General features: G+C 50.3%; 1 protein-coding gene and 1 long non-coding RNA gene across 2 annotated transcripts; both read right to left on the bottom strand.

Moving 5' to 3' along the window:
* Positions 1–3,480: 3,480 nt before the first annotated feature.
* On the bottom strand, positions 3,481–5,723 carry LOC113939452. Its single transcript, XR_003525245.2, has 3 exons — positions 5,274–5,723; positions 4,843–4,952; positions 3,481–3,726 (listed from the first exon to the last, which is right to left on the bottom strand). It is a non-coding gene; the product is annotated as an uncharacterized LOC113939452 (long non-coding RNA).
* A 1,971-nt stretch (positions 5,724–7,694) lies between these two features.
* TUBG1 (tubulin gamma 1) lies at positions 7,695–12,872 on the bottom strand. Its single transcript, XM_035724617.1, has 11 exons — positions 12,680–12,872; positions 12,245–12,357; positions 11,893–12,060; positions 10,862–10,930; positions 10,514–10,593; positions 9,945–10,071; positions 9,349–9,435; positions 9,086–9,235; positions 8,539–8,691; positions 8,280–8,441; positions 7,695–8,091 (listed from the first exon to the last, which is right to left on the bottom strand). The coding sequence occupies exons 1-11, from the start codon at positions 12,726–12,728 to the stop codon at positions 7,894–7,896; spliced, it is 1,356 nt and encodes a 451-aa protein (XP_035580510.1). The 5' UTR covers positions 12,729–12,872; the 3' UTR covers positions 7,695–7,893.
* Between the last annotated feature and the right edge of the window lie 118 nt (positions 12,873–12,990).

Here is a 12,990-nt window from a genome sequence, read left to right as displayed (position 1 = left end):
CATGGAATGGAAGGGCTTATTTCGATCTGCTGGTAAAGTAAACTTTAAGTTAATAAATAAGACAGTTTAAAATCCACCAGATCTTTTTCCAATTCGAAATTTGTTGGATCACACTATTATAAATATTATGGTATATGTTATAAATTCTTTTCAAGAGAATTTTCTCATAAAAGTAATGCGTTCTCAGGGCATCTGGCTGGCTCAGTCGGTGGAGCTATGCGATTCCTGATCTCAGGGTCATGAGTTCGAGCCCCTTTTTGGGTATAGAGATTACTTAAAAATAAAATCTTTTTTTTTAAGATTTTTTAATTTATTTATTTGACAGAGAGATACACAGTGAAAAAGGGAACACAAGCAGGGGGAGTGGGAGAGGGAGAAATAGGCTTCCCACTGAACAGAAAGCACGATGGGCTCAATCCCAGGACCCTGGGATCATGACCTGAGCCAAAGGCAGATGCTTAACGACTGAGCCACCCAGGTCCCCCTTAAAAATAAAATCTTAAAAAAAAAAAGGCAATGCGTTCTCACTGAAGAAAAATAGAAACGGTTGAAAAATTGTGAGGCGAACGTGATAACCACTACACTACGGAAACCGGCCGAAACAGTTGAAAAATTGTAAAATGAAATAAAAAATAATTAAGCATTATCTAACAACCTATTGGTAATCATTTCTGTGTATTTTCTTGTAGCATTTTTTCTGTGCTCCATTTAATACTTTTTCGTATTTAATTCAGGCTGCAGGGGGAAGGTGAGTATGGCTATTAAAGTGAGTCATAAGATGGTGGAGAGAGTCCTGCACTGTTGGTACAATAAGGTGTCTCGATTACGGTAGTGGTTACAGGAAGGTAGACATGTGGTAAAATTGCATAGAGCTGCACACACAAATGAGTGAACTATATATAGCATCCTATACAGGCATAGGCTCTGTGGATTGTAGCAGCATCAATTTCCTGATTTTGATATCGTACTACAGTTACAGAAGTTAATATGGGGGATGGGTGAAGGGTGCAGGAGACCTCCTGTACATTGCCTTGCACTTTCCTGTAAATCTATCATTATTTCAAAAAAGAAAATCAATCTGTAGCTAGAGTCTTACGCCCTACATTTCCCCTTTATATGTATTATATTATATATGTGATATATATCTTCTTTCATTTTTAACAGAAAGAGAAGGTCCAAGTTTCATATCCACATGTCTTGATTGTTCTCAAAAATGAACCAAAAAAGCTCTCTTGATATATTTGAGTTAACTGTTAAGAAGAGGGTACATATTTTATTTTTTTTAAGAATTTTTAAAATTTATTTTTAAGATATTTATTTGAGAGAGAGAGACAAACAGAGAAAGCAAGTGAGAGCATGAGTTGGGGGAGAGGGAGAAAGAGAGAGAAGCACACTCCCTCCTGAGCAGGGAATCCAACACAGGGCTCAATCCCAGGACCCCGGGATCATGACCTGAGCCAAAGGCAGCCGCTTCACTGACTGAGCCACCCAGGTGCCCCTTAAAAAATTTTTTTCAGGGTACATATTTTTTTAAAGATTTTATTTATTTATTTGAGAGAGAGCATGAGAAGCGGAAGGGTCAGAGGGAAAAGCAGACTCCCCGCCGAGCAAGAAGCCCGATGCGAGACTCGATCCCAGGACTCTGGGATCATGACCTGAGCTGAAGGCAGACGCTTAACCAACTGAGCCACCCAGATGCCCTGAGGGTACATATTTTCAAATCTATGATTTGTTGGAACTTAATTCTTGCCAGATTGCCTGAACATTCTATGGAACACATGGGGTTGTATTGAGAGTATTATAAAAGGAAATTACACGACTAAAATACAATGGTAAGACTAACAAAATAACGTGAAATTATGCATGTGGTGGACTGGGAACAGAAAGGGGATTGTCGTGGTTGAACATGGCAGGAGGCCCCGGGGGTGCCCGGTCAGGAATGATCTGTGAGGGCTTTGCGGGAGGAAGAAAGTGGGGCAGTCTGCTGAGCAGAGCTGGTCTGGGGCAGCTCAGGACAGGGCAGGGCAGGCCATGGTACCTGAGAACAAAATGTTAAAAAGCAGGCCCTCTGCACAGGCAGCAGTCTCTAAGAATCCACCTTTATTATTTTTAAAGATTTTATTTATCTTTTTGAGAGGGAGAGAGAGAGAGAGAGCACGAGCAGGGGGGAGGGACAGGGAGAGAGGGAGAAGCAGGCTCCCCACTGAACAGGGAGTGGGGCTCCATCCCAGGACCCTGGGATCATGACCTGGGCCGAAGGCAGACGCTTAACTGCTTAACCCACTGAGCCACCCAGGGGCCCCTAAGAATCCACCTTTAGGAAGGAGCGGCAAAATGTAGGCTAGAGTTCTGATATCAGATTCTGCTAAATACCAGTTTGCAGAAAGAGTTGGGGAACAGGAGGGAATAGAACGCAGGGGTGGGGGCAGGGGTATGGTGTCATTTTGGGTGAAAAGTCCAGAAAGGGCAGGCGGGTGGCTGTAGCTTCCCAGCTGGCCTTCAGGGGTTCCCCTTTGCTCGGAGAATAAAGTCCAAACTCTATGGCATAAAAGGCTCTGCATGACCTGTCTGGTCTTGGAATATCAACCTGACCTTGTCTCCTGCTGCTTCCCCAAATGCACCTTCTGGGCCTTTGCAGTTTCCAGGCCTCCTGGCGCCCTCAGGTCCTTTTCCCTTTGCCTACCATGCTTTCCCTCTGGATGTCAACACATTAAATGCTCCCCTGCACACAAGGCCCTGTCGGTTTCTCTCTGGGAAGCCTTCTGTCATACCTGGGTTGGGCCATGACCCCTTTTCTCTGCCTTTGGCCTTCCCTCGGCCCCAAGTGGGCTGTGGTGACCTCATTTGCCTGGTGTGAGCTTTCCCTCCCCAGCTGACAGGAAGGGGGTGGCTGAGCCGCAGAAGAGAAGTAAACTCCATCTCATGCTTCCCTGCCCGCAAGGACCTTAGCACATGCTATAGCCCCTCAACCTTCTCGTATGTCTCCACTTGGAAAGCTTTCCTCAGAATTCAAGACCCTGAAGGATGATCGTTCCTCTGTGTGACTCTCACACTGGCCTCCCATAGTCTTTCATTCTTGCTAACACTCAGTAAATATTTACTGAGCACACACTGTTGCGATCCTGCTGATGTGTGCTTACCACCTTAACTGTCACTTTGCTGCACAGGTGTCTTGGGCTGTGAATTTCTTGACATTCAGGACCTTAGCTTACACACCTAAGAATCCCCAGTTCCTGGAAAGGGTTCAGGCCCACAGTAGGTCTTAATGTATTTGTTTTAAAAAGGGATGCATGGGGTGTCTGGAGGGCTCCGTCGGTTGAGTGTGTCTGACTCTTGATCTCAGCTCAGGTCTTGATCTCAGGGTCGTGAGTTCAAGCCCTGCCCCACACCCAGCATGGAGCCTCGTTAAAAAATAAATGTGACTACAAATAAATACAAATTAAAAATGAATACGCTTTATTATAAAAGAAATTGGTTTCCAAGAAATTCCTAAATCCTTAAGGCTGGAAGGCACATTGAAGGTCATCTCATCCATCTCCTAGGACTCGACTGTTCCAGGCTAGTCATCATGCAGAACTTGCTTGCCTGAGTTCAGTGAAGGGGGACTTACAGTCCATGTGGCCTCTCATTTCACCTGAGGACAGCAGCAACCATGTGGATGTTCTTCCTGCTGCAGAGCTGCAACCTGCCCCTTCATAGTTCCCTCCACCAGGCCCATTCTTCTCCCTGGAGGGTCACAGTAGATGCCCTTCACTCCAGCAGTTGACAGCCCACCATATATGTGGCAGCTAATGCATCTCTTCCTAAGTTTTCTCTCTCTCCCTTTTTAAAGATTTTACTTGTTTGTTAGAGAGACAGAGAGAGAGGACAAGCAAGGGAAGCAGCAGGCAGAGGGAGAAGCAGGCTCCCCTCTGAGCAAGGAGCCCGATGCGGGACTCGATCCCAGCATCCTGGGATCATGACCTGTGCTGAAGGCAGACACTTAATTGACTGAGCCACCCAGACATCCCCCTGAGTTTTCTCTACCCAGGGGAGGAAAGACCATTGCCCGGCTGTGTGACCCTGAGCGTCAGTGTCCTTGTTTGTAAAAATCCGGATAAGACAGTACCTAACTATATAGTTGTTGTCAAAATTAAATGAGCTCATATATGTAAAGTGCTTAGAACAGTAGTTGGTGTATATTAAATGCTCAATAATGATTTCAATATTATTTTGTATAATATTTTACCTATAGCACTTAAAATTTTACAACGTATATTTTAAGACATTTAATTAAGAAAACAGAATAACAGGGGCACCTCAGTAGAGCATAAGACTCTTGATCTCAGGGTCATGAGTTCAAGCCCCATGTTGAGTGGGCAGCTTATGTAGTTAAAGAAAAAGGCAGAATAATAAAATATATGATCATGTGCAAAAATTATATTAATATATTATAGATATTCCATTTAAGTTAATTATATATTTCCTACCCCCAATAAAATTGGAAAACCCCTTATGTAGTGTTCATTATGAAGCTGGACGGACAACTTGGTCTCTATTTTTAATGAATGCTTGCTTAATTAATAAACAAAATTAACAACTGTCTACTGGACCTTAATTCAGCCCTGATCACTCATCTATACTGTGTCAAGATTTTCTCATCGTTCTCTGTGGTGTTCCTTCATTTAGGGTGACCAATCATCCCGGTTTTCTCAGGACTGAGGGAATGTGGAAATTTTAGTTAAAACCGAATCTGAGGGGTTCTTGAGACTTGGACCTTTCAGTGCTAAAACCAGGATAAGCTGGTCACCCTATTCATAATTCATAATGGATATTTGAAGGTTGGAGGGACGAACTGCCTACCTCTGGGGTCCATGGCCAGGGTCACTACTCCAGCAATGCCAGAGATACGAGGCAGGTATTTCCAGCTGGGTCTCACTTGGGTATTAGACCTTGATTGACAGAGCCTGCAGCTTTGCAAGAAACTCAATTTTACCAATTCACGCAGCAGCGATCAGGCCCTAGGGCATTTCGTTAAAACTTATAAATGATGGATTAGAAAATCAGAATGTCAATTTAAAATGTTCCCGTTACTTTCCTAGGGCAGCCCCTTACCTGCGCTGTGAGCTCCCGACCCACCCTTGTGCTCAAAAAGTGACAATCCTAAATTCCAGATTCGCTTATACCACTCTCTTTCTATTATAAAGTGCTTCCTGATACCAGATCTCTGTCCCTGGGTCACATCACACGGGTGTCCTGGGGATATTACCCTGAAATGGCTGATTTTCTCTTACTTGTTCAGTAGAGAGGTTCCTGTTCTGGGCGTGAGCAGTCCTTCTCGGCAGCTGCCCGCGCCTCACATCCGGACAGTGACTTGGGCGGCTCACAGTCTCTCGGACCACGGATTGTTCCCCACCAGCACCACCTGCTGCCCTGATTCCCCGAGGCCCTCCTCCCTTTCCACCTGGCCTCCTCACTGCCCTCTAGTTGACACGCTTCGAGGTTTACCGCTGGCCCAGAACTGGGAGGGCTGTGCTGGCACGGGGTGATGGGTGATCTGCAAATAGCCTTGGGGGCAGGGCCTGGCTTTGAAGCTGGCACCGAGGTGTGTCCATGCTGGTAGCGCCTGGCCCTGGGCAGTGGGAAAATGGAGGCGTCTTTGCAGATCCAAGCGCCCCTTTGCCAGGAGGCCCACCTGTGCCGGGTGTTCCCCGCTCGGGGCTGGTGACTGGAGTACTTTTACTCTGGACTACCTGGTGCTTCCCCCCCCTCCCCCCACCCCAGGGGCTCCACACACTTTAACTGGGTCTGGCAAAGGAAGGCCCTGGGCCTGTGGCCACATCCGCCAGCACTCCTGACCGCCACTCAGCACCAGTCACTCACGCAGATACCCCAGGTGATGAGAGGTTGGTCATCAGGGGCAGAGGCGGTAAAGAGAGAGGAGCCGGGCAAGGAGCCCAGTGGTGCAGGGGCCAGAGGTGGAGCCCAGAAGGCACCAGGTGCACGCCGGTTTCCCCTGAAGTCATCCTCTGTACTGGGGCGATAGGCGGCTGCTTGACACCGACCAGGCTGGCTCTCCTGAGTCAGCTTCCTGCGGGCCCTGCAACTGAAGGTGACAAGTTCATGCTTTGGCTGTGGTGGTGACAGGTTAATGGCCTCCCTGCCACCCCTCAGGCAGCCCAGGGCCCAGGCTCTGACTGCCCGTTCTCCGTTCTCTGCCCGTCAGTCCCTTTTGTTCATAAGGGTCTGGCCTAAATGTTTCTCACTGTTCGTATTCAAAGCTTTATTAAAGATAAGGAGGTCCGTGGAAGGAAAAAGTTGTCCTCAGGTTAACAATGAACCAGGAGAAAAAAGAAAATCGTCATTTGCCCAAAGTTCCTGGGTACTCTTCAGCCCCCTTAGGGACTCACAGACACCTTCTTGGGCTGGTCCTTCCCCTGCGTGCTGAGCTCCGCCAGCCCCAATCCTGATCCGTTGGGCTGACCCTCTGGCTTTGGCCCCAGACACCCTGGTGGTGACAGTAATGAGAAGGCAGGCACAGGTCCCCAACTACCCTGCCTTGGGTGCTGGGGACACTTGGTAGGTTTACCTGAAGTCAGCTGAGGCTGGCCCTCCCTCCAACCCTGGGATTGCACCTGCCCCATCTGCACAGGTGTTCAAGGTCCTCACATCCTCTGACAACCATGGGCTCATCCAGTGGCCCCAGAAGACCTCAGGAATGGGATGATTCTATACTAATCCGTAAGATATCACAAAACGCAGGACATGCAATGTTTAGGAATACTGATACCAGCCAGTCAAATCGGGATTTGACTCCAACTCTTGTCATTTACTAGGTGGGAGACCCAGTAAATTAACCACAATTAGTCTGTTTCCTCGTTTATAAAATGGGATTAATAATATCTATCGCTTCATAGAGTTGAATAAAATAATGTGAAGTGCCTAGCATAGTGTCAATATACATGTTTGCTATTGTTACCCAAACCTCACCTTTGGGGTGCATAAGGGCCTAAGAGGGGCCCTGACAATCCACCATGATCTAGAGACAACCTGCTTTGCCCTTGTGATTCTGAAAATTTAGGTCACTACATATTTACTACTTCCTTGCAATCTTCCACCAGGAGTGGAGGGTACTGGCCCTTTAAACTGGAGACGACCTGTACACAGAATTATGGATCCTTAGCTATGGCCCACTTTGGGCCTTGCTTGAAGTCTAGGCTTTGGATTTGGTCTCCTGAGCTGGTTGTCCTGGACTCCAGCTGCCTGGCCAGTGGCTTTCTTGGACTGGCTCTCTGGCACACCCTGCTTACAAGATTAAAGGCACTTGGACCAACTCTGTTGCTTGCCCAGGGCTTGGTGGTGGGGGTGGTGGCCGCAGGCCTGCTACTGTGATGATTAACAGGACACTCTGATGCGGGAACATGAAACTGGTGGCATGATCACCTGATCCAGGGAAGGGTGTGGGGGTGGAACCTGGGACCCAGAATGTCAGGAGAGAGTAAGGTAATATCTGTTGGCCTTTTTACCCTGGAAAGAAATGTCTCACATGAGTGGACCCCACCTACGTTCTCCAAAATGAGGGAGGAGAAGCTAAGGGAGGCATTTGCTCAGAGCTGAAGAGGCTGGAAGTCAGGAAGGACCCTTTCACTGTGATGGAGAAAGAACAAGCATCCCCCTTCCCCAAATCTACAAGCCTTTAAGAGACCAGTGACTTATTATGTCCAGTGCTTTATTAAACATAAATAGTCTCATAAGAGGAGACATAAACATGTCCCCAGGCCAATAGAGAGTACGTGTGTGTGTATTTATGAGGAAGAGATATGTGAGGTCCCTGATAGGTTCTCTGAGGGGCTGGTCAGTCAGGCAGGGCCTGGGCCAACCAGTAAGGCAGATGAGGTCCCCGTCCTGGGGCCCTCACTGCTCCTGGGCGCCCCAGGAGATGTAGTCTGGCCGCGTGGCTGCGTGGTACTCATCGATGAGCTGTTGCACAACCTCCCTGGACGTGTCCAGCTCATCGAAGTTCTCCTTGAAGATGTCCTCCTTGCGGAACTGCTCCAGGAAGGCCTCCCGCTTCCGCAGCTTGTCATACTGGCGACAGGTCCGCTCGAAGAGCTTGGTGTGTGCAGAAAGCAGGGGTCACAAAGAACTCAGAGTAGCAGTATGGCCCAGAGGGCTGGGGAACCAATGCGGGGCAATCCCCACATTAAGAGAGCCAGAAGCAGGGGCAGCAGGAATGTGGAGAGGTGAGGCCCAACCAGGGAAGCGATTATAGGAAGACAGGTGCAAACAGTGAGCCTCACCGAGGAGATGCTGGTGTGGTTGGCCATCATGAGCCCACTGACCCGGTGGGCCGAAGGCAGGTAGGGAGACTTCCTTGACAGGGCCACCTGGATGCTGGCAGGGCCCCAGGGGATGAAGTTGGCCAGCTTCCGTTCCCGGATCCTCTGCAGACTCTTGTGGACCTGGGGGGAGGGGGTGCACACAACACACAACAGTGGTGGTGGTAGCCTCTCCTCTACCCCGTGGGTTCCAGGGGTGGCACGAAGGGGCCTCACCTACCTGGGTGGGGTCCACCTCCCCCTGGATGATGTTGAGGATGGCGATGTAGCAGTGGTTGGTCTGGCGATCCCGGCCTGTGGACACCATCACGTTCTTGGGCTGCAGCAGCCGCCTCATGACATCCAGGACCGTGGTCTTCCTCACGCTGGCCACCTGAGGGGACAGTGGGCCGCAGGGCCCAGGCCGGCACTCAGGGCACAGTCCAATGCCTGAGCCCCATCAGACTCGGGCTAGTGTGGTCTCTTGGGGAAGTGTGTCGAGACGCAGGTCTACACTGAGCCTCTCTGCTGTGGGACCAGGAACCTTAGCCCTCCTCCGCTCAGCAAGGGCATGCCCCTGTGCGGGAGCGTCAGCAGACCCCCCCCGCCCCCAGAGCCCGGGCCCTGCGGGGAGCCAGGGGCAGAGGGGAGAGGAGAGCAGGTCAGCGTGGGGTCGGACAGTCTGCACCAGTCCCCGGGAACAGAGCCTCTGGGGGCCTCAAAGGGCAGCTCCTGGGCCAGCAGGGGGAGAGAAAGGCGAGGGGAGGGCCTGCCGGGGCTGCTCCTACCGACTGGTCCGTGGTGAGCGGGGTGTAGCCCGTCATGAGGAAGTGGAGTCGAGGAGTGGGAATGAGCGAGGCGATGAGGCCTATGAGGTCGTTGTTCATGTAGCCGGGGTAGCGCAGGGTGGTGGTGCTGGCTGACATGATGGTGGACACCTGGGGACAGCAGCGCGTCATGGGCCTCGGTCCCGGGGAGAGGGCTCCCTTCCCGAGACGACACTCCAGTAAGGAGGGGTTCCAGCCCAGAGAGTCCAGGAGTGGGGGCTCACCAGCTGGTTGATCTGGGAGAAAGACGGGTTCTGGATGTGCAGGCGGTCGGTGGCGATCCGGTTCAAGGCTGTGTTGTCCAGCACCACCTGGGGCGGGGACAGAAAGAACAGGAGCTCTGCCTGACTCTGGGCTCTGAAACTTAATTTCCTTGGTGTTTCATGGCCAAAAAGACCCATCCAAAAGGCAGTGGCATAGGACTGAGGCACAGAAGGGCTCAAAATGGACTTTTTTTTTTTAATTTTCCCATACATTTCTGGTTCTTTCTCCTTCCTTCCTTCCTTCCTTTCCTTCCCTTCCTTCCTTCCTCCCTCCCTTTTTTTTTTTTTTTAAGATTTTATTTATTTGACAGAGAGAGACACAGCCAGAGAGGAATCACAAGCAGGGGGAGCGGGAGAGGGAGAAGCAGGCTCCTGGCTGAGCAGGGAGCCTGATGCGGGGCTCGATCCCAGGACCCTGGGACCATGACCTGAGCCAAAGGCAGACGCTTAATGACTGAGCCACCCAGGTGCCCTCAAAATGGACTTTTTAAGTGTAGGAAAATGATGAAAGAAGACCGGAGGTGCTTGAGTGGAGAACGGCAGAATCCAGGACGCACCACACAGTCTGCGTTCTGGGTCAGCCTCTTGAGCGTGAGCAGGGAGTTGTAGGGCTGGACCACCACATCGCTCATCTCGTCCTGGTTGGGAAACACTGAGTACGTCTGCACCAGCTTCTTGGGGTACCTGATGGGGTTGAGAGAAGAGGGTCAGGGTAAGAGACTGGAGGCTTGGTAAACACAGGACTCACGATAGTCAGAAAGCAACTGAATCTAGAAGGGGAAACTGGGGTGGGACACAGAAACAGTAGAGAAGGGAGACTTGACTTTTGGAAGTCTGAAAGCCCAAAGGAAGAATGGCAGAGACACATCTTAGGACCTAGGGTTCTAACTCTAAACCAGCCATATTCTCTGAACCTTCATCTCTTCATCTAGGACCTAGATTCTAGGCACTGGATCCAACTCTCCAGAGTGTGATCAGGTTCTTGGTTATTGCATCTTCCCTTTCCTAACTATAGGAGCGAACAGAAGGGCTCTTTCACTGCTCCAGCAAATAGGAAGGCGTATCTGGAAGGCCTCCCAGTTCCTTGGGAAACCAAGTTTTCCAGCCTCATGAAACACAGACTTACCTGTCATTCAGCCGTTCTAAGAGGTAGGAACCCAGGCCAGAGCCTGTCCCCCCAGCAATGGAGTGACACAGCACAAAGCCCTGCATGGGGAAGGGGCAGTCAGTGTCTAGGTATTGCATTGCAAACTGGACCCATCCTACAACTTCTTGGACTATTTTCCCAAGCCCTCTCCTCCACTTCCCTCCCCCACACATACAGCTTAGGAGAGTCTGCCTTGTGTCCAGCAAAGCCCAGTGGCTTGTCCAGTGCAAAGGGCACATGGGTAGGTCTTATACCTAACAGGTGGCTTTTAAAGGGTGTTGTCTAGTCTCCTATGACAGCTCCCACCAGCATTCCCAAGACACTCACCTCTAGACTGTCACTGCCGTCTGCCTCCCGGTCTATGATGTCAAAAATGTCCTCATGGATCTTCTCTCCCTGTACAGACATGGGGAATGTCAGAGTGGGAGAGGACCATGGCACAAGGACTCTGGATTTCAGAATAGCCACCCTGGATTCTCCGTATAGAACATAAAAGTCCTTTTTTGGAGCACAGTGGCCCTACTTTCTGTTTGCACTGAGAGGCAGTAAAACACAGTGGGTATGAGCAGACTACAGTCACACTCCCTGGGGTCAGGTATTAGCTCTCGTTTTATTTAACCAGGTGACTCTGGGCAGATTACTGTTTCCTCATCTGTATAATGAAGGTAATAATACAACTCCTCAGTCCCTTATTTAAAATTCTTGGGGCCAGGTATGTTTTGGAATTCAAATATTTCCCGTTCTAGTAAGGTACTATGGTACATATGATGTATGTTAAGTAAAATGCCTGTATACTAATCAATTATATTATTATTTCTGCAATGAAACATATGAGTAATGACAAGTTGGATAAAAACTAAAATAGCCTGTCTCCACTGAGATTTGTGTGGTTTTTTTTTAAAGATTTTATTTTTAAATAATCTCTACACCCAACATGGGGCTCGAACTCACAACCCCCAAGATCAAGAGTCATATGCTCTACTGAATGAGCCAGCCAGGCACCCAAGATTTGGTTTTGCTACTAAATAAGTTATAAATCATCTTTTGATTTCAGAGCTTTTTGGAATCTGAAAAAGCAGTTAAGAGACCATGAACCTATAATATCTACCTCTACGGTTGTTAGGTTTAAATAAGTTATATGTAAAGCACTTAGTACAGCCTGGCACACAACATTAGCAAGTGCAGTCTTAACCATATTACCTAGTTGACTTAGAAAAAAGAGCTCTCCTCAGCCATCTCTCTCTCTCTCTCTACTACCTATACATCCTTGATCTGGTTTCTTCTCTCTCTGGCAAGTCCTACAGCCTGTCCTCACAAAGGAAGGGAGTTGTGAGTCCTGCCAGGAAACAGCAAATGACCTGCGAGAATCCACTGGCCCAGTTGTTGCCGGCCCCTCCGCCATGCTCCGACAGGTAGATGTTCTCTGGGTTGTAGAGTTTAGCATAGGGGGAGTTGAGGATGGAGTGGATCACTCGGGGCTCCAGGTCCAGCAGCACCGCCCTGGGGATGTAGTGCTCATCGTCTGCCTGTCAAGGGGCATCCAGCAAGGGGGCCCGATCAGCTAAGGCCCAGTCCTCCATCCTCCCAGCTCTGGCTCCTGTCTGCCCGCCCCTCCTCAAGCCAGCCGCCCTGGCTCTTCTGCCCAGCGGGTTTCCCGGTACCAGGCCTCTGCCCTTCCCTCAGACCCCCTGGCCAAGTCGCTGGGGGCACCTGGTAGAAAAAGACGTCCTTGCGGTCAGTGCCCTCGGTGGCGAACTCCTCCACGATGCCCTCGGGGCTGATACCATGCTCGGCGCACAGCTGTTTCCAGAACTCGAACCCAACTGGGGGAGGGGGGCGGACGGGGGAGAAAGAGGGTATCTGGGTCTGGGCAGATGCCAATTAGGAGCTAAGGGGCTGACTGCCTGGGTCCGAAGATAGGAAGTCAAGCCTAGGGAGTCTCCCATGTAGGAGGAAAGGGCTGTATGCCGGCGACCGGGAGGGGAAGGCCCCTCAGGGTTGGGCAACTGGACACTGGGTCAGGCATGTCCCGCCTTTGGAAAACTACGATTCTGGGCAGGGCAGATGGAGTCCAAGATCACACAGCGAGATCCCATGGAATCTAAGGAACCTGACTAGTGGAGGGGCCGGAGGAGGTTCGCTCACTCTGATTGCCGCACTGGCCCAACTGTAGCGTGATGATTTCCCTCGGCATCGCTCCTCAGGCACCAGCGTTGCAGCCGCTCCCGCCAGCCAAGCCGCCGCTCGCGAGGCGCTAGCCGCACTACGCAGGCGCCAAACACCCTGCTCCTCCCACGAACTTTCTCCGCTCCAATGAGACCTGAGTTCTGGCGTTGGCCGGTCCTTATTCACATTTGGCTTCGATCAAGGAGACTGCGCGTGCGCAGCTCCGGGTAGGGAACCTGCGCCTGGGCGCGGAGACGTACTTTGACGTAGCGTTCTTTCCTCTCGGTGGA

Source organism: Zalophus californianus, chromosome 16 (assembly GCF_009762305.2).
Source record: "Zalophus californianus isolate mZalCal1 chromosome 16, mZalCal1.pri.v2, whole genome shotgun sequence".
NCBI lineage: Eukaryota > Metazoa > Chordata > Mammalia > Carnivora > Otariidae > Zalophus > Zalophus californianus.
This window is presented reverse-complemented; position numbering and strand designations above follow the sequence as displayed.